The sequence below is a fragment of the Diceros bicornis genome, chromosome 13 (genome assembly GCF_020826845.1).
Source record: "Diceros bicornis minor isolate mBicDic1 chromosome 13, mDicBic1.mat.cur, whole genome shotgun sequence".
NCBI lineage: Eukaryota > Metazoa > Chordata > Mammalia > Perissodactyla > Rhinocerotidae > Diceros > Diceros bicornis.
Window position 1 is genome coordinate 34,193,900 of NC_080752.1, and position 24,306 is coordinate 34,218,205.

Below are 24,306 nucleotides of genomic sequence, written 5' to 3' on the forward strand. Positions count from 1 at the left end.
GGAATAAACCACTGTTAGATGTAACCATTCAGATGAATCTCAAAAAAACCAAGATGAATCTCAAAAAAATTTGTTAGACGTCAGAATAGTAGTTACCTCTGTGGGAAGTGGTATTGACAGGAAAAGGGCATCAGGGAACTTTCTGAGGTGACAGAAGTATTTTGTATCTTGAGCTAGGTGATGATCACGGCTGAACACGTATGTAAAAAAGTCTTTGAGTTGTGCACTTAAGATCTGCTCATTTTATGGTATGTAAATTATGTCTTAATAAAGTATTAAGAAAAAAAGAATGGCTAATGTCAAAGCTGGTAGAGTGAAGTAAACTGTAAACCGTGTTTACACTGTTGTCACATGGCATCACCCACTACTTTCACCAGGAAACAGCAATACCAGCAATTTTGCCAGGAGACAGAAATACTATCAAAATACCAAAAATACCAAAAATCAGCAATACCACCAGTAAACAGAGATACCAGCTTTTACCAGTAAATAGCAATACCAGCAAATGTCAGAATGAGAATTCATTATGTGAGGTCTTCATGACACATTCCTCACATAAAATGCAACCATTCTCTAACCCACATATGTATATCAAACAGCAAGAAACATTTGAAGATCAGGTAATGGGACTTCAGAAGGCTTACTAAAATGGGAGAGAAGGCAAAAAAGGAACACAGCGTAAAAGCCAACAAATCAAATATAAAATCTATAGCCCATAATCATTTGCAGAGAGAATTACGGAAAAGAGGAAATAATCAGGGCACTACTTGTTTGAACAGCAGAATCAATTAAAGCATAGTTCAAGAGTTTATCTCCCAAAAAAAGACATGAGAGGTAGCTTCTGAGCTTTGAAAGGACAGAGTAGTCTCCTCTAACTCAAGTTCATTTTTTTTTTTGGTGAGGAGGATCGGCCCTGAGCTAACATCGGCCAATCCTCCTCTTCTTGCTGACGAAGACTGGCCGTGGGCTAACATCCATACCCATCTTCCTCCACTTTATATGGGACGCTGCCACAGCATGGCTTGCCAAGCGGTGCGTCGGTGCGCGCCCGGGATCCGAACCAGCAAAACCCGGGGCCCCTGCAGCGGAGTGCGCGCACTTAACCGCTTGTGCCACCGGGTCGGCCCCTCAAGTTGATATTTTTAAGATAATAAATGACCAATCACAACTCTCACCCACCAAGGAAGACCACCCTGTAGACCCCTTTACAAAATCTCCTCAAAGTCATAAGAGCTGGAAAACTTGAGAAACTGGCCTAATCCTGATTGTATAGAGAATAAACAGCCCAAACAATGTGCGCCAGGCATGAGTCAGTACACGGCATTGCTGCGTGTCCTGGGAACCAACAGGGTCATTCATGGGGAAGCAGAAGTTAGAAATGACTCAATGATAAGATCTTTCGTGTTCCCCCATATAGGATTAGCCTTCTACAATTTCACTCAGGACATAAAATGAAGTTAATAAATCCACATAGCATTGGAAATACGTAAGGATAAGGCATCATACAAAATGAAGTCTATTGTGGTCATAAAACATAAAGTGCTGTTGGGGGGATTATGTACCTGAGAATAAACAGAAACACTAGATGGTCTGAGAGTTCTACAGCACAGGGAACCCAAGAGCAACCAAAAATTGCGTGTCAAGATGGTAGGCAGACAGGATCACAACGTGTAGATATGAAAGCTCAGATTTCTAAGGAAAGTCACTGCTATTCTCAGTGACACTCTGGACTTCTATCTAAAATAAGAAGATTTTAAGAAAGGATAGAAAAGGCTCAGGAGTTGGATCAAATGAATAAAAGTTAAAGGATGCAGAGCCAGCCCTGATGGCCTAGTGGTTAAAGATCAGTGTTCTCACCACTTCGGCGGCCTGGATTCGGTTCCCAGTCATGGAACCACACCACCCATCTGTCAGTGCCATATGACTACGTGGCAGTGGCTCACATAGAAGAACCAGAAGGACTTACAACAAGGAAATACAACCAGGCACTGAAGCTTTGGGGAGAAAATAAATAAATAGATAAATACATAAATAAATGATGCAGGATTTTCAACATGAAAGAGAACAAGCTAAGGACAGATTTTAATATATTTTGGTAATCAAATATTTGGTAATAAAGAAAAAAATCTGTAGGTAGAAACAGTTGGGCCTTCTCATTCACAAAGAAAATATTAAAACAGTGAGATCAATGACCTGTTTTTAAGACAGAGAATAGAAGCTGGGAGTGTATCTGAAAGGCATGTGTGTCCTTCTGTTACAGGGTCCGACATTTACCAGTTGCTAAGCATTCACTTCTCCCTCATCTCCACAGACCTGGCATTCTCAGAATACATTTGCATACAATGCTAATTTAAAAAAATATATAAAGTGTTTAGATGCAAAACAATGCAAAAAAGCAGAATCTAATGCCTATGAGTACACTAATACATTATTCTTAAAAATTCCACATCCAGCTATTTCAACATCAGCATTGATCCCTGGGACCTAAGTTAAGGGAAGGACCAGGTGATCTTTTCCAAAACAGACTCTCCTGTCAGCTGTTTTGGTTATACCTGGTGCCAGGTATCAGTCCCAGACCCCCTTATTTGTTTTGACATTTCCTGGCGATATTACCACAGGCTCAGGAAAGGCTAGTAGAGAACCTAAGACTAAGCTTTTCAATTAGACACAGAACAGAAAGCTTCACCAATGGATCCAAGAGCCCTATGTGCATCATTTTTAAGGCATCATTTACATACTAAGAGAAACAATGACACCCTGGGCAGTTATTTCTGGACAGTTCCAGCATTTTCCAGCTTCTAAGGATATCCTGACCTTCCTACAGATATCTGATATGACCAATACTCTTTCTTTTTCCTGCCCCTGACTCCAAAAGTAAACTAGCTTTTCTGTAGGATTACTCAGTGATTTTGGAAGATGTGATTATTCTTTTGGGAAACAGTCCTAAAGGAACAAAATTATTTCCAATAGAGCTTCTGACTGTGCATAGCTGGAAAGATCTTGATTGTGTTAGGTCATTAAAAAAGACATATGTTGTCTTCAATATCTGGCTCCCCACCAAAAAAATTTAAAAAGGCAAGTCATGTTGATATTTAAAAATTCTCTAAGCTGTGAAAAGGTTTCTTCAAATGACATACTCTCTGCTCATTATCCTTTCCTGCCTTTGAGGATAGACATAATAGTCAGAGAGCTTAGTTGTGCCCCCCAAATTCAATGGAATGTCAAGGACCATAGGCAAAGGTAATCACAGGAAAAGAAAGAAAAATAAACCATAAAAAAGAATTTAAAAAGGATGAGAAAAAAAGGATAATTTTACAGTGGAGAAATCTAATAAACCCTGCTCAGCTAGGTGATCAAAGTTAACATCAACAGTGATGAATCATGTTGACAGTATGCATCCTTGATATGATGTGATTAGAAGGGCACTTTACTGCTGAGGTTTTCCTCCTAAAAACCCATAACTCGAGTCTAACCATAAGAAAGACATGAGACAAACCCAAACTGAATGGCAGTCCACAAAATATCTGACAGTACTCCTCAAAACTGTCAAGATCATCAAACAAGGAATTCTGAGAAACTGTCACAAGCCAACAGGAACCTAAGGAGACATGAAGACTAAATGTAATATATCCTGGATGGGATCTTGGAAGAGAAAAAAGACATTAGATTAAAAAAAATTAGGAAATCTGAATAAAGTATGGACTTTAGGTTATTAATTGTCATAAATGTACTATTATGACTAGATACTAACAACAGGGAAAACTGGGTGTGGGATATATGGGAACTCTGTCCTATTCTAAAACAAAAGTCTATTTAAAAATTTTTAAAAATTGATAACGTGAAATAAATTACAGAAAAAATAAAACTACTCACAGCATGGCATAGTGAAAAATGAACATAGACTTTAGAGACAAAATCTTGGGTCTCCATCACTGCTCCATCACTTATTGGCTGTACAATCTTAGGTAAATTACTAGGTGATTTTCTGAGCTTCAGTTTCCTCATCTGTAAAATGGGAATAATAGTAGTGCCAACCTAATCAGGTTGGTTTGAAGGTTAGATTGTATGTATGAACAATCTGGGGCATCCAATCCCCCACTCCCAAAATCCTCTCCATAAGCACTTGCCAAGACAGTAGGCCACTCCTGACTAACTAGGGTAAAGGCAGTATTTCCAGAAAGAAGCATCTAAGAGAGCACAGAACAGCCATTCTTCTTCCTTAACAACAGTTAAGGAGTCCGGTTTGGCACATTACACACCCACCTAATAGACTATGATAAGAAAGTGAGGTTGCAGATTGCACAAAGAGAAAGCGAGAAGATTGATAGGAATCCAGGATTTCCAAATTTAGGTAGGTTTAGAAGTAACTGGGACATTTTCTCTTTTTTAAAACACAGATACACCACTCTATCCCCAATCCTTTGAGATTAGGTGAGTTTGCTATGAGGCCAATAAATCTATATTTTTAGTAAGCTTCCTAGATGATTTGGATAAAGGTGATCTGCTACGTGGTTTTTAGGAATAGCAGTCTTGTCTCTTCCTCTTTTTACAGAGAAGGAAATCAAGGGCCAAAGAATGCAGAGGTGATTAAGTTCAGAGGCAAGTAGCTCAGGAATCGCAAGGCCAAGATTGGAAAAGGCATCTAGTTTTTGTATCTCTGTCCTTGAGTGAGTTTTTCTAAAACAAAGGGCCTGAACCACAAGCCATCACTTGGAACTGCATGTATGACTGAAAGGGAAGAAACTGGAAAGGAAAAAAACGTCCTTGGGAAAGAAGATTCTATGGGGAGAATGTGGTGGGAAAATCAACTGTGCTCCAGACCTGGTGAACACAGACGACAGGCTGAGCTTTAAAAATTTTTACCTAACATTCACAGACTCTCCCAATATTTATCGACTTTCCTAATGTGGAAAGTTTTAACACTGAAATTTGTTCTCTTTTTGTAAATGGGTATGGACTAATCTTTAAGAAGTTTTGAAAATCAGAACAATACTCCAATTTTAAGTGTAAAAAATTTCTACTTGAAAACTTCTAACTTGATTTAAAGTAACCAAAAAAGGCTGATGACTTATGATGATATCATATATTAAACAGATACCAAAATTAGCCTCAGTTTTAATAAAGGGTGTTTTAGAAATAGTGGTTTAAACATCAGTCTTTTGAAGTACCTGTCCCAAGAACTGCTCATTTGCTTTGGGAACTGAACATAGGCTGAGTGAAAATGAATCTAATTAAGAATTAAGGTGTTACTTTAGTACAATACCAGAAGGTGAAACATTCAACTTCCTAGAACTACCTGGCAAAGACTACAATGTACACAATTGTACATTCATAATCACTGGCCAGGATTTCCAAACCGGCTTCTGTTCTGTTCCACCCTCAATTATTTTATCTGAATGATAAAGCAATCAGTAGAGAACTTCCACCAGTTCCCACATCTACCCATTCACCAGCATCTGTAATAACAAATTCCTTCTTGTTCCTTCAGAGAAACAGTCAATATTCTTATCCACAGCCAACCCCTCCACTTGTATAGTAAATTCTGCCTTTCTCACTACTCGAGGACACTGCTGTAACAATTCTTCCTTTCTATCCAAATGAATTCCCCTCTCTAGAAGATTATTCCCATCAGCATATAAACATGCTATAAAATTTGCCATAGTAAACAAAAAACTTCTCAATTCTACATTCACCTCCACTTAGCACCTCATTTCTCTGCTCTCCTTTTCAGCAAAATTCTTCAAAAAAAGAAAATTAATGTATTTTTTACACTTACTGTCTTCAACTCCTCTCTTTCCATTCTCTTAAAACCATTCCAAATAGGCTTTTGTCCTTAACACTCATCAAAAATGCTCTCTACTAAATTCAACGTCAATTCTCAGTCCTCATATGACTTGACCTCTTAGCTGCATATGATATGGTTAATTATTTCCTCCTCTCCTGGAAACCCTTTCAAATATGGTGGCTTCCAAGATGCCACATTCTCCTGGTTTTCTCCTACATCCCAGGCGCTCCTTTTCTAGTCTTTTGCTGTTTCCCCTTCTCCTCCCTGATCTCCAAATGCTGGAGTCTCCCAGACTTAGCCTCCTTTATCTGCACTAATATGGCTTTAAATCCATCTATGCATATGCTAATAACTCTTATTTGGCTTTCTAGACAAATGCCTCTAGCCTGCATGTCTCCCCCGAACTTGACACATACATCTCCACCTGGATGTCCTAATGTGCATTTCAAATTTAACATGTTTCAAACTGAATTTTTCATCTCTCCTGCACTTTGCCAACAGTGACCACCCACAGTCTTACCCATCTCAGTTAATGGCAACTGCATTCCTTCAAGTGCCCAGGCTAAAAATCCTCAGAGCCGTCCCTGACTCCTCTCTTTCACACTCCACCCTTAAACTATGGGCAAATCCCACTGGCTCTAATCAATCCACCTAGTTTTAATCTTTCTGCTAACACTCTAGTCCAAGTCATCATCATTCCTTGCCTAGATTATTGCTACCACTTCCTGACTAGTCTCCTCATTTCCACACTTGCTCTCTTACAGTCTTCTCAGAAACCTAAATGAGCAGTCATTTCACTCAATGAATATGACAAACTCCTCACAACGGCCAGAAGCCTCATATATACGACACCCTCTCCTCCATTATTTGTCCAACCTCCTCTCCTAGTATGCTTTCTTTTGTTCACTCTGTTCCAATCACACTGGATTCCTCATCATCCCTTGACTGTCCCAAGCACACTGCCACTTCTGGACCTTTGCACTGGTTATTCTGTCTGGAATGTTCTTTCCTTAGATATCCACATGGTTCACTACTTGTACCCATCAAGTTCTAATGTCACCTTCTCCCTGAGGTCTACCCTGATCACCCTAGTTATAATCCCCCCTATTCCTGATCCCCTTACCATGCTATAGTTTTGCTTCAATAACATTGTCTTCTAACATACTATATTATGTATTTGTCACTTTTAACATCTGTCATTTGAATTTAATCTCCACTAAGAGTGGGATTTTTGGGGGCCGGCCCTGTGGCCGAGCAGTTAAGTGCGCGCGCTCCGCTACTGGCGGCCCGGGTTCAGATCCCAGGCGCGCACCGACGCACCACTTCTCCAGCCATGCTGAGGCTGCGTCCCACATACAGCAACTAGAAAGATGTGCAACTATGACATATAACTATCTACTGGGACTTTGGGGAAAACAAAAAAAAGGAGGAGGATTGGCAATAGATGTTAGCTCAGAGCCTGTCTTCCTCAGCAAAAGGAGGAAGATTAGCATGGATGTTAGCTCAGGGCTGATCGTCCTCACAAAAAAAAAAAAAAAAAAAAAAAAGTGGGATTTTTGCCTGTTTATTCACTCATGCATCCCCGGCACCTAAAACAATACCAGGCACAGAGTAGGTAAACCATAAATGTTTGCTGCATGAACAAACGAAGGATGAGAGAAGAATTAACTGAACCAAAGGAAGGACTGTACTGTCATTTAAGGGAACTCAAGCCCTCTATTTTAAATGCCAAACTCTGAAAATAAACTAATTACTTGATACTACCACATTTAAAGAGATCAAAAACTAAACTTCTTCCAAATATTTATTCTCCATTTCAGCAAATGGCCCCACTATCTACCTAGCTGCACAAACCTGACACCTAAGTCAGCCTTGACTGACCCTCTCACTTCTCCATATCCAATCCACCAAAAAGTCCCATCAATTTTAACATAAAAATTTAACTCAAATTCATCCACTTCTCTTTATCTCCACTACTAGGACTCTAGTCCAAGCCATCATAGTCTCTCATCTGTACTATTTCGATAGCGTCCTATCTGTTCTCTGCTTTATTTTACTGCATTCTTCAATTCATTTCCTATATAGCAGCAAAAGTGTTCTTTAAAATGTAAATTGGATCATAATTCTTCTCCGCTTAAAATCTCAAAATATCATAGACCCTGGTCTATGAATGAGTTGGCTCCTGTCTACACTTTAACTCCATCTGTGCCACTCTACCTCCTGCTCATTATGCTACATCCACAAAGGTGTGCTTTCGGTCCTCCAATATGTCCTAGTCTTTGCTGCCCCAGGGTCTTTGCACATGCTGTTCTCATTTCCCTCCACTCTTCATCCTTAAGATTTCAGCAAAAAAATGTTCCTTCCTGTTTAAAGTAGCTCTCCCCCTCTTATTCTATATTTCAGTCCTTGTTTGTTTCCTTCATAATTTCTAACAATTGGCTTACTTGTGTTTTGTTTCTTCCCTATTACAATATAAGCTCCATGAGGAAAGAGACCATAACAGCAAGTGTAAAAGGGAGGAGGAGGTACCTCACTGGAAATGTCTGAGAAGTACTAGCTTAGGTCCCTCTCAGCTATAAAAGGTGTCATTCCACACTCATCACCACCATGCTCCCTCCAGATGGAGCATTTCTATCATTTCAAAAGGAACTCAAGACAAGGTTTCATTGGCAAATCACATTAATTCCAACTGTTATGGACTGAACTGTGTCCTCCCGAAATTCATTTGTTGAAGCTCTAACCTCAGTGTGACAGCATTGAGAGATGGGATCTTTGGGACATAATTAGGTTTAGATGAAGTCATGAAGGTGGGGCCCTTCTGACGGGATTAGCGCCCTTATAAAAAGAGGAAGAGACACCAGAACACTCTCTCTGCCATGTGAGAACAGAGCAAGAAGGCAGCTGTCTGAAAGCCAGGAAGAGAGCCCTCACCAGCACCCTGGTCTCGACTCCTAGCCTCCAGAATTGTGAGAAATAAATTTCTATTGTTGAAGCCACCCAGTCTACAGTATTTTGTTATGACCAGGCACCTGAGCTGACTGAGACACAACCAAAATGAGAATGTTCTAGTCTCACCTGCCATATAACCAAATAAACAGTAAAAAGATATCCGACGCAGTAGCATTACTCTCCGCTCCCAACCCACATTGCTCCACTGCTTGTTTGATGTTCTTCTCCAAAGAGCTATGCTTTTGAAGACTGAGCACTGTTAAAGCTATTGCTTTAAATACTCATCGCTTGCAAATACTCTAATGCTAGAAGGAAACATCATAACTAGCACCAAAGGGTGGTGGGTAGCACCCTCCCCTCAGCCACCCACTTCTATGCAATAAAATGGATGAGTCAGGCATACGAAGACATACCAACAACTGTGTTCTATTCAGAAAGACTCACTGACGTTTCAGTTAGGAAGTAGTTTTGGTTGGGACTCATGACAGCAAACAGAAACATTTCCTCAGGCAATCTTCCCATGGGATTTCTGCCTAAATGAGAATCTCATAGGACTCTTTATTAAATTGTTGTTTGTTTGTTTTATTAAAAAGTAGATATTTCAAAAAGTTCAGTTATTTCCCCTCTAAAACTAGGTTCTAATTGTAGATTAGAGTAAAGCAGCAACTAGATTCTTTGAGACACTTTGTTAGAAAATTAAACATTCAGGAGCTTATATGTTTTAAAAAAGGGAACAGTCTAACATTATATTTGTAAAATACTTACAATGTTAATTTCTCTGATACTTCTACCCTGGGGGTTTCAAAACATAGTCTTCAAACTTAGTGGTTTAAAAAAAAAAAAAAAATCCCATGTCCATCTTACAGAAGAAAAGGGAGAAATAAGGAAAGTAGTTGGCAACAGGCCATGAAGGCCCCCAAGTCGACAGCTCCACTTCCACAAGAAAGAGACACACTCAGGCCAAATTGTCAAAGGCATAAAATTTGGTTACAAAACAGAGAAAGGAAGGATTAGTACAACCAGCTCTGAAATTGGGCCTGGACATCAACTACAGTGGCAACAGGATGCTTAAGCTAAAAAGACAGTCCACATTCAAGAATCTGTGATTCCAAATATTAATCAATATTGTACTAAGTGCAATAGCAGACAAATGCCTAGAAAAGGAAACTCTCTAAAGTACAAAATTTTGAAAGCCCTAAAATAGTACTAACCTTCAAAATTTTTAAAAGATTAACACTATTTCATCTTTCCAATAATTTTATTAAAGAACTTCATCTGTACAAAACCCAGCCCCACCTGTGAGCATCCACTGTCAGTATGCTCCTCTCTCCTACTGCAGGGAGAAGGGACAGGAACTTACAGCTTTGGGGAAGCAAAATGTAGCTGCTTCTCATAAAACGGTTTTAAGCCGCTGGCTAGACATTCATAGCAGTTATAAAAATTAAGGGAAACATAAACTAGCCTTCCCAACCCATTTAAAAGTAAAATCATCTAGTCCTACCCCGTATTTCTCCCAGAGAGATGCAGTAACTTGTTCACAGTCACATGGAGGATTGGTAATTATGCCAGGAAATGACACTCATGTCTCCTCACTCTTAGTCCAGTGCTCTTTCTAATATACCATGTTGCCTCCCATTTAGTAATCAAAGTAGCAGTAAATCAAGACCTAAACAAGCAAGGCATTTTCCCAAGAAAAACCAGAGTCTCCTTAGTCCTAGAATGAATTCCAACCTTGAAAAGCCAAATGAAGAATGTTTCAGAAAAGCGTGCCGACAATTCTAGCAGAATACTTTATATCTAGTGACTCTATTTCTCCATCACACCAGCTCCTTCACTCTTATAACTGTGCCTTTTCAAACCGTCCCACCTCATGAGTGCAAAAACAATTGTTTTTACTTTTTTCCCCCCAAGAAAGGTTAGGTCAAAAACCTCATGAGCGCAAAAACAATTGTTTTTACTTTTTTCCCCCCAAGAAAGGTTAGGTCAAAAAGGAGAAGATAATCTAGTTTCTTTCTGCCAGAACTCTGGCATAATGGGACTGTGCAGGAACGTACCTACTGTGGAATATTCCCACACTCCTGAGTTGTTAAAAGTAACCAGCAGAGGCATGTTCCATACACTCCCTAAATATGTGAGCTGGCAACAACAAAATATATTCAGAGATCTTAGCCCTAGGAGAATAGCTTATGTCAGTCAACTACAGTTCTCAGGACTCGGTGTTTCTGCTCTTACTTCAACTTCATACCAAAGAGCATATTACACCTGTGCAAGTACTTGAGAAAACCATGCAAATGAATTCACACATTAGTACAGCAATTTTGGTAGGGCACCAATACTAACGATAAAGTATAAATTTATAAAAGAAAAATTCAAAGACCTTACACAAGCATATTACTCTTAGCATTTACATAGTAGATTCGACAAAGGACCTGGGGCCCCAGTAACTTGTCCTTGAGACCAATACCAAAAAGGATCACGTAGAGTTTCCATGCAAAGGGAGTTACCTGGTAAAAAGGCAAAGATCAGCATTTTATCTCTTACCTGAAGCCAAAGGTCGGATCCACTCTTTGCTATTTAAGTCAAGTCTCCAGAGGTCATTAAAGGCAGCATTGCAGCTGCTCTGGGTACAGCCTCCAAACACATACATAGACTGATTAGCATCATAATAGCATGCACCTAGAAAGAACAGAATAAATGAATAACTGATGTTTAATTCTGAAGCCCCTCTAGCACCTTAACCAAAGCCCATATCTTTCAAAGATCAATTTTCACACATTTTGCCACTCTGTTCCCAGGTACCAACTTTCTCTAATCATCCTCTTGTCTTCAAGTTGCTCAGTATCACACTAACCTTTAAATAAGCCCCAGAGAAAAGCATGGAAATGTTACTTATGAGCAAACTAAGAAAACTGACAATGATGTCATTAAATAAGACAGTATAATTCTAGCATGAGTACACAAGAATTCACATTAAGGGTGCTCAATGAGTGCAATTTCAGTACAGCTGCATAATTAATCTAAATCTGCTTCATTATCCTCTAGGGCTAGGCAAAGACAGTCAGTGCCAACAGATGTATTCTGTCCTCCCATTTCTCTCTTCCAGTTCTTCTCTTACTGTTTTTGCTTTCAAATGAAATTTGGAGCACAAACCAATAAACAAATCTTTATATGAAAGAGAATGACAGAAAACAATTTTAATCAATGCCAGGAAGTAACCACACATAAAGACCAATAGCTTGGGGGATCTCAAGAGTAGTACGGTCCCAAAGCAATCGAGAGAAAAAGCATGAAAGTCATGAAGTGCCTAGATGTATCCAAAAACCACCAACGCAGGCTGGTTGATGTGGAATAGGCAACCAGTGCAGTAAGTAACATTTAAAAAGCACCAAGGTCTCTGTGAAGAGTCTTTTTAATTAGATGATAATATACACCTCATGAATGGGCACCATTCCGAAGAAAACAGGCAATGACTGTGAGAAGGGCTGTTCCCCAAAAACCAGAAAGACCAGAGTCAGAGTCTAACGAGAGACATGAGAGCTAAGCTCTGTCACCTTGCTTCTCACTGGAAAGCTCATTTAGTCTCTATCTTTTGGAAAAGATGACCACACTCCTTACAGTCCTACATTTACCATCTCAAATCCCAGGAAGAGGGCTGAGCAAAACTTTCCTTTCCATTCACTTCACGCATACCAGTGGGAGAAAAGACCTCTCAACGTTCACATGAAACTAGGCTAGAACAGTTAAGCGTCACATAAAAGGAAGGGGAAAGGGAAAAGAAATTAGGACATTCAACCCACTAGTGCAGGATTTCAGTCATCATCCAGCTTATTTGTAGGTCTAGTTCATCTTAGCACACCACTGTTTTTAAGCTCTTCTGAAATCTGGCACCACTTATTCAGTTCAGGAAAAGGGAAATGCCACTGCTATAATTACCTCTGTGATATATACCAGCTCTGGGAATAACCTTCCTTTTTTTCCCCCCTTAACTCAGCCTACCTGATAGGCCCTTTAAAGAATCTCTACACCACAGAGGCCAAGTTAGAAAATCGGATGAGTTAAGAGGTAATAAAAGCAGTGTGCTTAGTCACTTAACCCAGTCATCTCAGTCAGTGGAAGGAGTAAATCCAAATCATCTGACCTCTGACACAGCAATAAAGGAGCTGCAGACTTGTCAAATTAATAAAGAAATTAAAGAAACTAGAGATGTGAAGAAATGAAATATCATCTAATCATCAATAGGTTCACAACTGCAAAATACTTAATATATTACCAGAACTCAAACATACTACAATGGTATATGAAGATTTAAATGATCTTACACCTTCCACTGACTTCGCCTTTGAAAATAACTTCTAATCAACATCTGAATCAGTTTTTTAATCCACATCCCAACAAGAAAGTCTATTAAGAAATAAAATCCTATGAAATTCCACTGCTCATGTTTCAGATTTGTTAAGAACTGCAAATAACGAAGGATCAAGTTAGATGACATTAGTCAAAAAAAAAAAAAAAAAAAAAAGGATAATTACTGGAACCACATTTTAATCTCCACTATAGGAGATGAGCTTCAGATATCTTGGCCTTCTCATACCTTTCTTGAACTAGGTACTCCAACAAATGGGACCATTTTGAACTGAACCAACTGGTGCCAAGTCATAAAAGAATATTCTTTTCCTCTCGATATCATACCACCAGAACAGAAATTAGCAATGTCCTACGGCTTCTGAAACCTTAATTTGTGTACATTATAACAATGTTTAATAAGACAAGTCCATGATTTCATAACTAAGAGAATGAAGGGCTCATTTATGTCTCACTGTTCCTCAAACATCAACTCTTAGCAGCTGCTTCCTTTGTGTAGCAAAAGAGAACAGTGCCTTTATTTTTCAAAGAGGTAGCAAACATTCTTCTTCTCTATTTGGATTGAAAACGCAGCCAGCAGCTGGGCCCCATGAGGTCCGTACCACATGTATTTTAATCCTATACTAAAATAAGGCCGTTGGCATTTTCCTGCTTCTCTTTGAGCAAACAAAGGTTTCTCGAAGAGGAAGGCACAGCCCAAACTATGCAAAGCTAATGGGACTGAAATGACAAGTTTCACACACTGTATTTTCAATGTCCAGCAGTCAATTATCAACAAAGCTTGGAGAGGAAGGGAGTCAATTTAGGCAGCTATGTTTAGAACTCAGATAAAATGGAATGAGAACGCCATCAATAATACACTCAAATATTTTAAGCATCCTGCTGAACTTTGTTTATTGTCTATTTTTATTTAAGACACCTACATACTGGTCTGGGTGGGGGTGGGGGGACCCAACAACTTCAATGGGCCTTTTAGAAAAAATTAAGAAGTTAAGCAAATACCAGTACTCAAGCAGTCATTTCCCTTTTACCAATGTTCTCCACCCAAACAGAACATTTTCCTTTCAGAACATCTAGACCATTGGAATGTACTATACAAAAGTTACAGTTCATAGTACAGTATAAATACTCTGCTAAGAAATAATACTGAGAATGTTTATTCCAATTACTGGATCTCTTCAAATTTTCTGAAATGGGCTTGACTGCTCCATGAACAACTAGTGCAAGATACACTAGTTAATATCTAATAATCCCTATTCAAAGACAAGTCAAATATTCACACACACACAGCAAGCAAACAGTTCTTTAGCATTCTGAATACTTCCCTACTGTATTATAATCCTCTCAAGTGCAAGAACTTCCAGTTGTTTCATATTTTCTATGATGCCTGGCAGTCACTCAATAAATGTTCACTGAACTCCAACTTTTGCACTTTCAGATGTTAAATTCTCCTTTGTTTCCCCACTTGTCTCCAGGGAAAGGTCCTGAGGCATTTATCCCATGCTTCAAGAGACTATGCTGTCATGTGTCTCACATTCACAAGCCAAGACATATTTGATAAGGCCTGTAATTACATAACTATGGAACAAGCAAGGTTGGTTATCCAGTCTGGGCCTGCTAGCTACTGCAGAAGCACGATTAGCACGCCTCTGTGTGTGGGATGACCTAAACACATTTGGAGCCTGAACACTAAAATGTTTTTCAAAGCGTGATGCTGGGGACTCAAGAGACTCCTGCATCAATCTGAAAAGGACATCCTACAATCTGAAAAGGATATCCTATATTACTCAAGGCTTGCATGATTGGTCACGCACACAGTCACCAAAAAACCAGGTCAACTGGCTTCATTTTACTTCCCCTGCCTTTTTTGTCCCAGACTTTTACAAAGGAAAGAAGCTGTACTGCTCATATCTTTGTTACACTTAATTCCACAGAATTTAACAGATATCAACCATGACCAGGTACTGTGAAAGGTGTACAGACATCTAAGACATGGAACCTGCCTGTCTTCAAGCAGACGATAACCTTCTGGAGGACACATCATCATCATCCTATCATCTTGCAGTTTAAAAGATATGTTTTAAAGTGTTTCCCCAATTAAATTTCCTAGCAATCCTGTGGCATAAATGGAATTTGTCATACACATTTTACAGATGAGGAAATGTGGGTTAGAGGAGTCAAGGAACTTGCTTCCCAAGTCTTAAGTTCTTCTTTTGCATGCAGCCTCTCTTACGTGCAGCCTCTCTTACACAGATAAGTATGGTAAAAGACGGAGGGTAATAAAAATAAGAGGAGGGTATGAAGAGTGTATCGGAGAGCGCAAGCAGAGGAAGAAAAGAGCTTAATCTCCATGGTGGAGAATTTGAGAGCAGTTTGTGAAGAAGATGGCTTTTGGCTTTGTCTCTGAGATGGGTTTTAGAGGACAGAACATTTTCAGTCAACTAACAAGGGGCGAACAAGTCTAGGGATGAAAAAAGAATAGGAGGGAAAGGGAGAATGAAATCAGGGCATCCAAGCAAAGCCGTGAAGCAGAGAAGTTTAAGACAGCAAGAAGTCTCGTGTGGGTGGAGCCTGGCTGTGTAAGGATGAGGCAGTGAGTCAGGCTGAAAGGTACGCTGGGGCCTTGAAGGCCAGGTGGAGTGGAAACTTCTGTATGCAGCACAGAAAGGCTGAGACTTTTGGCAGAGGAATGACAAAGCTGGTTTTATGTTTCAGACTTGCAATGTTTTCTGACAGGGGCTCCCGTCATTTGGGGCAGGTCAATTCTTTACGAGTAGGATCATCCCATTCCCTGCAAGACATTTAGCATACTTGGTCCTTGCCTACTAAATGCTTGTCGTGCTTTCCAGTCAAGATAATAAACAATGACCTTACACATTTCCAAATGCCCTAGGACGCGGCATTGTCCCCAGTTTTAGAGATGGTTGCCAACAGTGTCTATTCCAGGTTCAGATGAAGAGAGAGGAAAAGCAAGAAGACCATGTAGAAAAGATTTAGGAAAGACGGAATGATTAGATCATAAGTGTGAGTAATGGGGAAAAAAAGGAAAGATATGAGAGAGACTGCAGAGATGGAACAGAATCAACAGGATGTGATTTTTGTTGTTGAGGGAAGCATAGGAACTGAGGATGAATCCCAGATTTTAAGCTTGTGTAACTGAGAGAATGACAATGCCATTAACTAAATAAGGGAGAGGAGAAACTCGGGAGGAACTGAATTCTGCTTTTAGCTGATTAAATATGAAACATCAGTGTATCTCTATGGCAATATGAGCAAAGAATTAAAAATGTGGATCTCGAGCTCAACATGAGTCAGGAATAAGAAATAAAATTGAGCTCAAGAGAGAAATACAGTGTAGGAAGCAGAAACAGCTAGGAAAGAAATTAAAGAAATTTCTTGCTTTCAACCTGTTTTGAAAACTGCCCATTTCCCTGTAACAGTCCTCTTCAGTTTTCCACTCAGATAGCATTTAGAGACAGATGGAAGGAAACAATGAGAGACAGACCAAAAGAGACAATGAGTGACAATGAGATACCTTTTAAAAAAACCCATGACACCTTTTCTTGGATTTCAAGTGAAGATAAGAAAAAATTTTTAAATAAAAACAAGTATCAAAACCCACCAACCTCTCAACTTCTGTGAGCTTACTCACTGTACTATTCCTTTCCACTCCCCCTTCAAACAACTGCCTCTATTTTGTGGTAATACTCTTTCCAAAAGCTAGTTAACCAAAAAATATTTTTTTCCTCTCTCATCAGAAAGCTAAACTGTTGCTAATTTTTCACCCCTGAATATTTCCCATTCTGGTTTCTATTTTACCCAGATTCATTCAATTTCCCTCATTTAGGGTTCCAAAACTACTTGCTTCAAAAAACCATAAAAAACCCAGTCTTCAGTCTGGTTTACATTACCTATAGGTAATTTAAGTTACCCTTATCTCAACAATAAATACTGGACCTAATATGGATCCTCCTTTAATTTCACTAAATATTCTCAGCAAGGATTCATTTAGTCTATTGCAGCAATTGTGAAAGTGTGGTCTGTGGACTCCTGAAAACATTTACGACCCTTTCAAAACTATTTTTATAATAATAACAGTAACAATAATGAGGAGGAGGAGGAGAAGGGAGAATGAGAAGAAGTTAATTGCCTTTTTCAGTGTGTTGACATTTGCACTAATAGAGCAAAAGCAATGCTGGGTAAACTGTTGCAGGCTGTGCATGAATCAAGGCAGGGGCACTCAACTATTGCAGTGATCACACTCACCATTTAAAATAAACAACCAAAACCAGTTCTGACTGCACAGATCTCCAAAAGGGTCTCATAGATGCCCTTCTCCCCAGAGATTCAGGAATTACACTTTGAGATCCACTGCTCTAGAGGGTTTACAACAGCACAAGTAAAAATAGCTCCTTGAGAGAACTGAAAACACAGCAATAGTTTGGCCTGTTCCTTTGATCTATTTAGATCCAATTCAAAGACAAGAGTTGTAATTACAAAGAGTCCTACTTATTTACTGAACTCTCCTCTGGATACGAAAGTATAACATATGGTCTGAGGTAGCCTCCAAGATGGCCTCCAACGATCCTCACTTCCTGGTGTTTACACCCTTGGTCAATCCCTGTGTGACCAATAGAACACAGCAGAAAAAAATTTATTCACTTCAGAGATTAGGCTGTAAAAGACACCATGGCTTCTGCCTTGGTGTCTGTCTCTGTCTCCCTCTCAGATCACTCATTCTGTGGGAAGCCAGCTGCCAAGTTGTGAGCAGCTCTATGGAGAGGTCCAGGTGGTAGGAAACTAAAGCCTCTTTGATCAACAGTGACCTGAGTGAGCTTGGAAGCAGACCCCCAAGCCCCAGGAAAACCTCAGCAAACCTTGTCAGCCCTGGCTGACAGACTGACTGCAACCTCGTGAGAGACCCTGAGCCAGAACTTCCCAGCTAGGCCACTCCCAAATTCCTGACCCTCAGGAACTCTGAGATAATCAATGTTGTTTTAAGCTGCTAAGTTTTGGAGTAATTTTTATTCAACATGGATAACCAACACATTCTCCTTCCCCTCAAGAGTTCAAAATATAGTTTTTTAAAAAAAAGGCACATACGTATAAGCTAACAATGAAAGACAATGTAAGTTAAGTGCCAAATTAGTATTCCAGACAACTACATAAGATCAGGACAGGAAAATTTTTTCTGCAGGCTAGAGTTGAGAAAAGATTTTGTGAAAGAGCTGGAACTTCAATTGAGTCTTCAAGGGGAAGCAGGCTTCAGCTAAATGGATGGGAATACTCCAGGGAGAAAGAAACAAGTATGGCAAAATGACAGCTTGAAAAAGGAGAGCTCTTGGAAACAGTTGGGAGATGAAGTGGTAAATTTAGACATAGGTCACATTGAAGAGGGCTTTGAATATAAACTAAGTTTAGCTTTTATCTTGTAGGCAATGGATAGGCACTGAAGGTTTTTGAACAGGGAAATAATATAATTAAAGCAGTAATTATGAGAACTTTCTAAGAGGTCCCTCCTCCCCTCAATGAGCTTTCTTTATGCAGAACCATTAATAAATATACCCTTACCGGCCTAAGATATACCACAACTAAATCTCACTTTGATGGAGGGATACAAATCACTAATAGAATAAAATGGTGTCTACAAAAATCAATTAAAATGGAGAGTTAATTCTAGAATAATTCAAAAACCCTAAATTATGTCTATTTTCCAGAACATTTTATTTATAATTTTACTATTTAAATTTGTATTTTATAATCAATACCCTTCATGTTTAAAATTTTTGTGTGACTCCAGTCAAATTCAGTGTTTGCTGAACACATACTATGTTAAAATAAGGAGTTATTGTCAAGACTTAGTGCTAAACGCTGGCTACTCCCTAAGCAGGATCTCAGAAATACCCTCATGTACGCCTTTCCTTTCTTTTCCTCTTACATGATGTCAGATGTTTAAAAGTCTAAGCATAACACCTTGACCTCTTTGGAGCAGAGATATGAAAATTCAATGAAAAGAAGAATATAAAATTATACCAAAGTGCCTACAATGTATTCAGGCTCACTCTCTTTCCTAATTCTGATTATAAAATTAATATAAACCCTCATTTTACATTCTCTTCATTAAAACGTCAAACTAAATACATGCCTCCAAAGTAGTTTTTGGAAACATGACCACAGGCAGGGTGTGATCTGCTTTCACAGTAAATACTTACTGTGTGAGAACCGCTGAGTGATTGGGGTTCCAGGATAAGGGTAAGTCCGACTCTCCCACTGAATGTTTCCTTCCTGGACAGCCTTTATGAAACCATGATAACATTGGTGGGCTACACCTAAAGACAAAAATAACAAATGCCTCAGCCTGGACATTTCACTTGTAAATCAAATTATTAAAACTGCACCTATTAACTACCTTATCACTTTTATAAGACATAGTTTCTTTGAGGAACTCCAAATTTCTCTGATTTTTCATTCCAAGAAAGAAAACAGAATCACAGAATTTCAGAACGGGAAGATCCAATCGTTTCATTTTACCAAGGTTCAGGAAGGTTACGTGACTCGGTCAAGGTTACAAAATTAGCTCTCACTATAACTCTGCTCCCCTTTATGTCATATCATGAGGCAACATATCAAAATAATTGGTATTTTTTACTCCAAAGCAAAGGCGCTGGGGGATAATTCAGCTTTGTGAGAAAGAGTATGGGAAACCACCGTCTGGAATATGACAAGTGTTCAGTAAATATCTATGGTTAGACCATGGCAACCAAGCGTTCTCCACCTTAAACAAGGAGATAACAGCTTACAGTAGATTATGAGATGATGAATTTATAACTAAGGAAAGCTGTTTTAAAAAGTGAGAGCTTTTACTATAATGGTGGATACATGTCATTATACATTTGTCCAAACCCACAGAGTGTACACGAAGTGTGAACCCTAACGTAAACTATGGACTTTGGGTGATAATGATGTGTCAGTTGTAATAAATGTACCACTTTGGTGGGGAATGTTGATAGCAGGGGAGGCTGTGCATGTGTAGGGGCAAGGGGTATATGGGAAATCTCTGAACCTTCTGCTCAATTTTGCTATGAACCTAAAACCGCTCTAAAAAATAAAATCTATTTTAAAAAAAGTGAGAGCTTCATGTTTCTGCAACAGTCTATTTTTCTAACACATGAAATGACTATTTCAAAGAGCAACATTTTGAATGACGAGCATAACCAATTATGTTACATTTTGAAAGAACGTGTCATTCTTGAATTTATGTCACCTTAGTGGATCCTTAAGCAGGATCACAGTACTTAAACATGTTTTCCAACAATGATCACCACCCCTTGGCTGAACTCACAGTTAAGAATTGGAATATTAAAAAGACACAGCCATTTTTAATGTGTGACAGCACTGCCAACTATACACTGGTAAACTAAGTAACACAGGTTTGCAAATGTTTTTTAAAATTAATTAATTAACTAATTTATTGAAGTATAGTTGGCATACAATATTATATTAGTTTCAGGTGTACAACATAGTGATTCAACATTTGTATGCATTATGAAATGATTACCACAAGTCTAGTAACCATTTGTCACCATACAAAGTTACTACAATATTATTGACTATATTCCCTATGCTTTACATTACATCCCTGTGACTTATCTTGTAACTGGAAGTTTGTACTTAATCTCTTTCATCTATTTTGTCCATCCTCCAACCCTCTCCCCTCTAGTGACCACCAGTTTGTTCTTTGTATCTATGAGCTTATTTCTGTTTTGTTTGTTTGTTTTTTAGATTTCACATATAAGTGAAATCATATGGTATTTGTCTTTCTCTGTCTGACTTATTTCGCTTAGCATAATACCATCTAGGGTCCATCCATGTTGTCATAAATGGCAAGATTTCATTCTTTTTTTATGGCTGAGTAATATTCCATTGTGTATACATACACATTACATCTTTTATCCATTCATCTATCAACGGACACTTAGGTTGCTTCCATATTTTGGCTACTGTAAATAATGCTGCAATGAACATAGGGCTGCACATATCTTTTCAAATTAGTGTTTTCCTTTTCTTTGGATAAATACCCAGAAGTGGAATTGCTGGATCGTATGGTAGTTCTATTTTTAATATTTTGAGGAACCTCCATACAGATTTGCAAATGCTGAACTAAGGTAAGGCAGTAATGAATAAAAGACAGATACATAATGGTTGAGAGAAAAGAAAAGCTGTCTTGGCGGTTACCTCCCCCAAAAGATCTAAGACTGTGAGCACTAGGTTAGGGTTCCTCACTCTTAAAAAAAGATCAAAATGATAACAGCGCCAAATAAAACCCAAGAATAAATTCATATATTTGATTAGATCATAGTCCCTCATCTGTGATTCTTCTACTTCTATTCTAGAAGTTAAACCATCTATTTCCACAGTGTGGGGAGCCAATCTCTCCTGAACAGACCATTAACTCTGCAAACAAAAGCAGGCTGTGCCAGTATTACCGATTGTGAGCAGATGAGTACAGGGCTCAGCAAGCAGTTTCCACACAGCTGGACCATGGCTCCCCAGGTTGGACTTTGGGCAACTGACAAGGACCCCAGTCCCCATGAGAACCATCCAGATTCAAGGAAAAGATTTTAAGACTGATTCTGATCTCAAGGATTTTCTCTCTTATCTCTGGCTCCTTTGTTCCCACCAGGAAAGAACAAATTGATACAACCCTTGTTTTGATCAAAGATTATTCAACTGGCCTGGTCATCTTCATTCAAAAAATGGATCCTTTCCACCCAAAATGGAATGAAGACAAATAACTGCCATCTATTAATTAAAAATACAGTACAGGGGCCGGCCCGGTGGCGCAGGCGGTTAGGTGCGCGCGCTCCGCTGCGGCGGCCCGGGGTTCGCTGGTTCGGATCCCGGGCGCGCGCCGACGCACTGCTTGGCAGGCCATGCTGTGGCGGCGTCCCATATAGAGTGGAGGAAGATGGGCACGGATGTTGGCCCGGGGCCGTCTTCCTCAGTAAAAAAAAAAAAGAGGAGGATTGGTGGATGTTAGCACAGGGCTGATCTCCTCACAAAAAAAAAAAAAAAAAAAAAAAAAAAAAAAAAAAAATACAGTACAGCTAGTAACCTCAACATTTAGCTAAAGTTGTAATCTTGATTAGAAAATGAACAGAAAAAAAGAAGAAACATTTTAAAAAGTAAAAGAGGGGCCAGCCCCGTGGCCTAGTGGTTAAGTTTGGCACGCCTCTGCTTCGGCAGCCTGGGTTCACGGCTTTGGTTCCCAGGCGCAGACCTATACCACTCATCACTCATGCTGCGGCGGCAACCCACATACAAAATAGAGGAAGACTGGCACAGACATTAGCTCAGGGACAATCTTCCTCAAGCAAAAACAGGATTGGCAACAGATGTTAGCTCAGGGCGAATCCTCCTCAGTAAAAAAAAAAAAAAAAAAAAAAAAAAGTAAAAAATACGTAAAAGTAAAAGATATAAAGCCTGTGCTGCTTAGAGATAAAATCAAGCGGTAAATGTCTTCTCAATCCCTCATTTGTCACAATTAGCTACCTGAAGAGACAAAATGGTATCTTCATAAAGAACATGGACTCTAAAGCCAGATGGCTTGAATGTGAATCTCTGATCCTCCCTTTACTACCTGCATGACCTTGGGTAAATTACTTAACTGGTCCTCACTCAGCTTCTTCACCTATTCATAGTTTGCTGAGGACTGTAAAGCAGTTACAATAGTGCCTGACAATGGTAAGAGCTATATTAACGTTAGCTATTACTGTTGTCCCATATTCATCTCTACTTTGCCTACTGAAGAACAATACAATTTACCAGATCAACTCTAATATGCACAAAAAAGAATCCTTTTAAAACTGCAAATTGGATTAAATACTACAGTATTCAAGCTATTCATAAAACTAACCAGGACAAAGAGAAAAGGAAAATGTTCAGTCTTAATTGTCTAATATTAAATTTTAGAAGCACAATAAATTTAAGGGAGAAAACAGAAAATGAAATTGGGAATTTAAAAATAAATCAAACAAATTTTAAATAAATAAATAAATCTTTCCACTTTCCACAGTACCTTTGATAAGTCGATACCACTGTTTGCAGACAAGGGCTGCAGTTTTGTGTTCCTGGTACGGCGAAAGAAATGACAGGATATACTCCAAAACCTCTTCTGGCAGCTCAGACATGGACCTATTATGTGTAGTCTCCTCAACGTCCAATACTGGGTGGGGCTCCTCATCTTGCTCCATTGTCCCTTCCAGCACAGTTTCTTCTTGGTCCACAGCCATGAAACTGTCATCTTCACTGTCCGAGGAGCTGGCCATGACATTCCACTTGACAGCTACAGTAGGAAAGAAACAAACAACAGTATACATTGTCAAAAGCTCTGAAATAACTCAGGCATGTGCACACAAGCTGTTCATGATTTCTTTTAGACCCTCAATATGAAATCTATTCTTCAGCACTGTCCCACACCAGTTTTGAGCCACCTTAATTTGACACGTACAGCTCAAATACCAAGCCCATACCAAATATCTAACAAATTCCTAAAGGCTTCTGATTGCACTTTTTTCTCTACACTGAAAACCAGAATGACAGCCAGGTTCTAGTAAAACCAGAAAACTTATTCTCTAACAATTCCTTTAACTCAAGGATCTGACTCACTGGCACATGGCAAAGGGAACAGCAACTAGCCTCCCTTGGCCAGTAACATGATTCAAGACCTCAAACTTAGAAGGAAAAACTAGCTGTGGGTCCTACAAAGAGTAATAAGAATATTCTGAAGATGTGGGCTAAGAAGTAATAGTTTTTCTAGCTTTTACACAAGACAATTCACTCAAGAGGATAACAAGTTTTCCAGAATAGGTTTAACAAGCTAAAATACCAAATACAAGGCAATATCTATACTAGAAAACATCATAACAGATCCATGGAATAAACAAATGGAAACAATACAAATGCCCATCAACAAGAGAACAGATAAGTTGTGGTACATTCACACAATGGAATACTATACAGCAAGGAACCACAGATACACACACAGATAAATCTCTCAAACGTAATACCGAGCAAAAGAAGACAGAAGAGTACATACTACCTGACCATGCTTACATCAAATTCAAAACTAGGCAAAATTAATTTATGCTCTTGTAAGTAAGGATAGTGGCTACCTTTGGTAACCACTGGGAGGCTCCTGGGGTGCTGGT

At 39.1% G+C, this 24,306-nt stretch overlaps 1 protein-coding gene across 2 annotated transcripts in view; it reads right to left on the minus strand.

The window, feature by feature from the left end:
* The window catches only part of FBXO42 (F-box protein 42), a 93,023-nt gene that overhangs the window by 21,801 nt on the left and 46,916 nt on the right, over window positions 1-24,306 (minus strand). For both annotated transcript variants that reach the window (XM_058552990.1, XM_058552991.1), the window contains exons 2-4: window positions 23,175-23,441; window positions 19,309-19,425; window positions 11,276-11,410 (exon numbers count right to left, since the gene is read on the minus strand). In XM_058552990.1, the coding sequence (XP_058408973.1) occupies window positions 11,276-11,410; window positions 19,309-19,425; window positions 23,175-23,424 (502 nt within the window). In that variant the 5' untranslated portion in view covers window positions 23,425-23,441. The remainder of the gene's footprint in view (window positions 1-11,275; window positions 11,411-19,308; window positions 19,426-23,174; window positions 23,442-24,306) is intronic.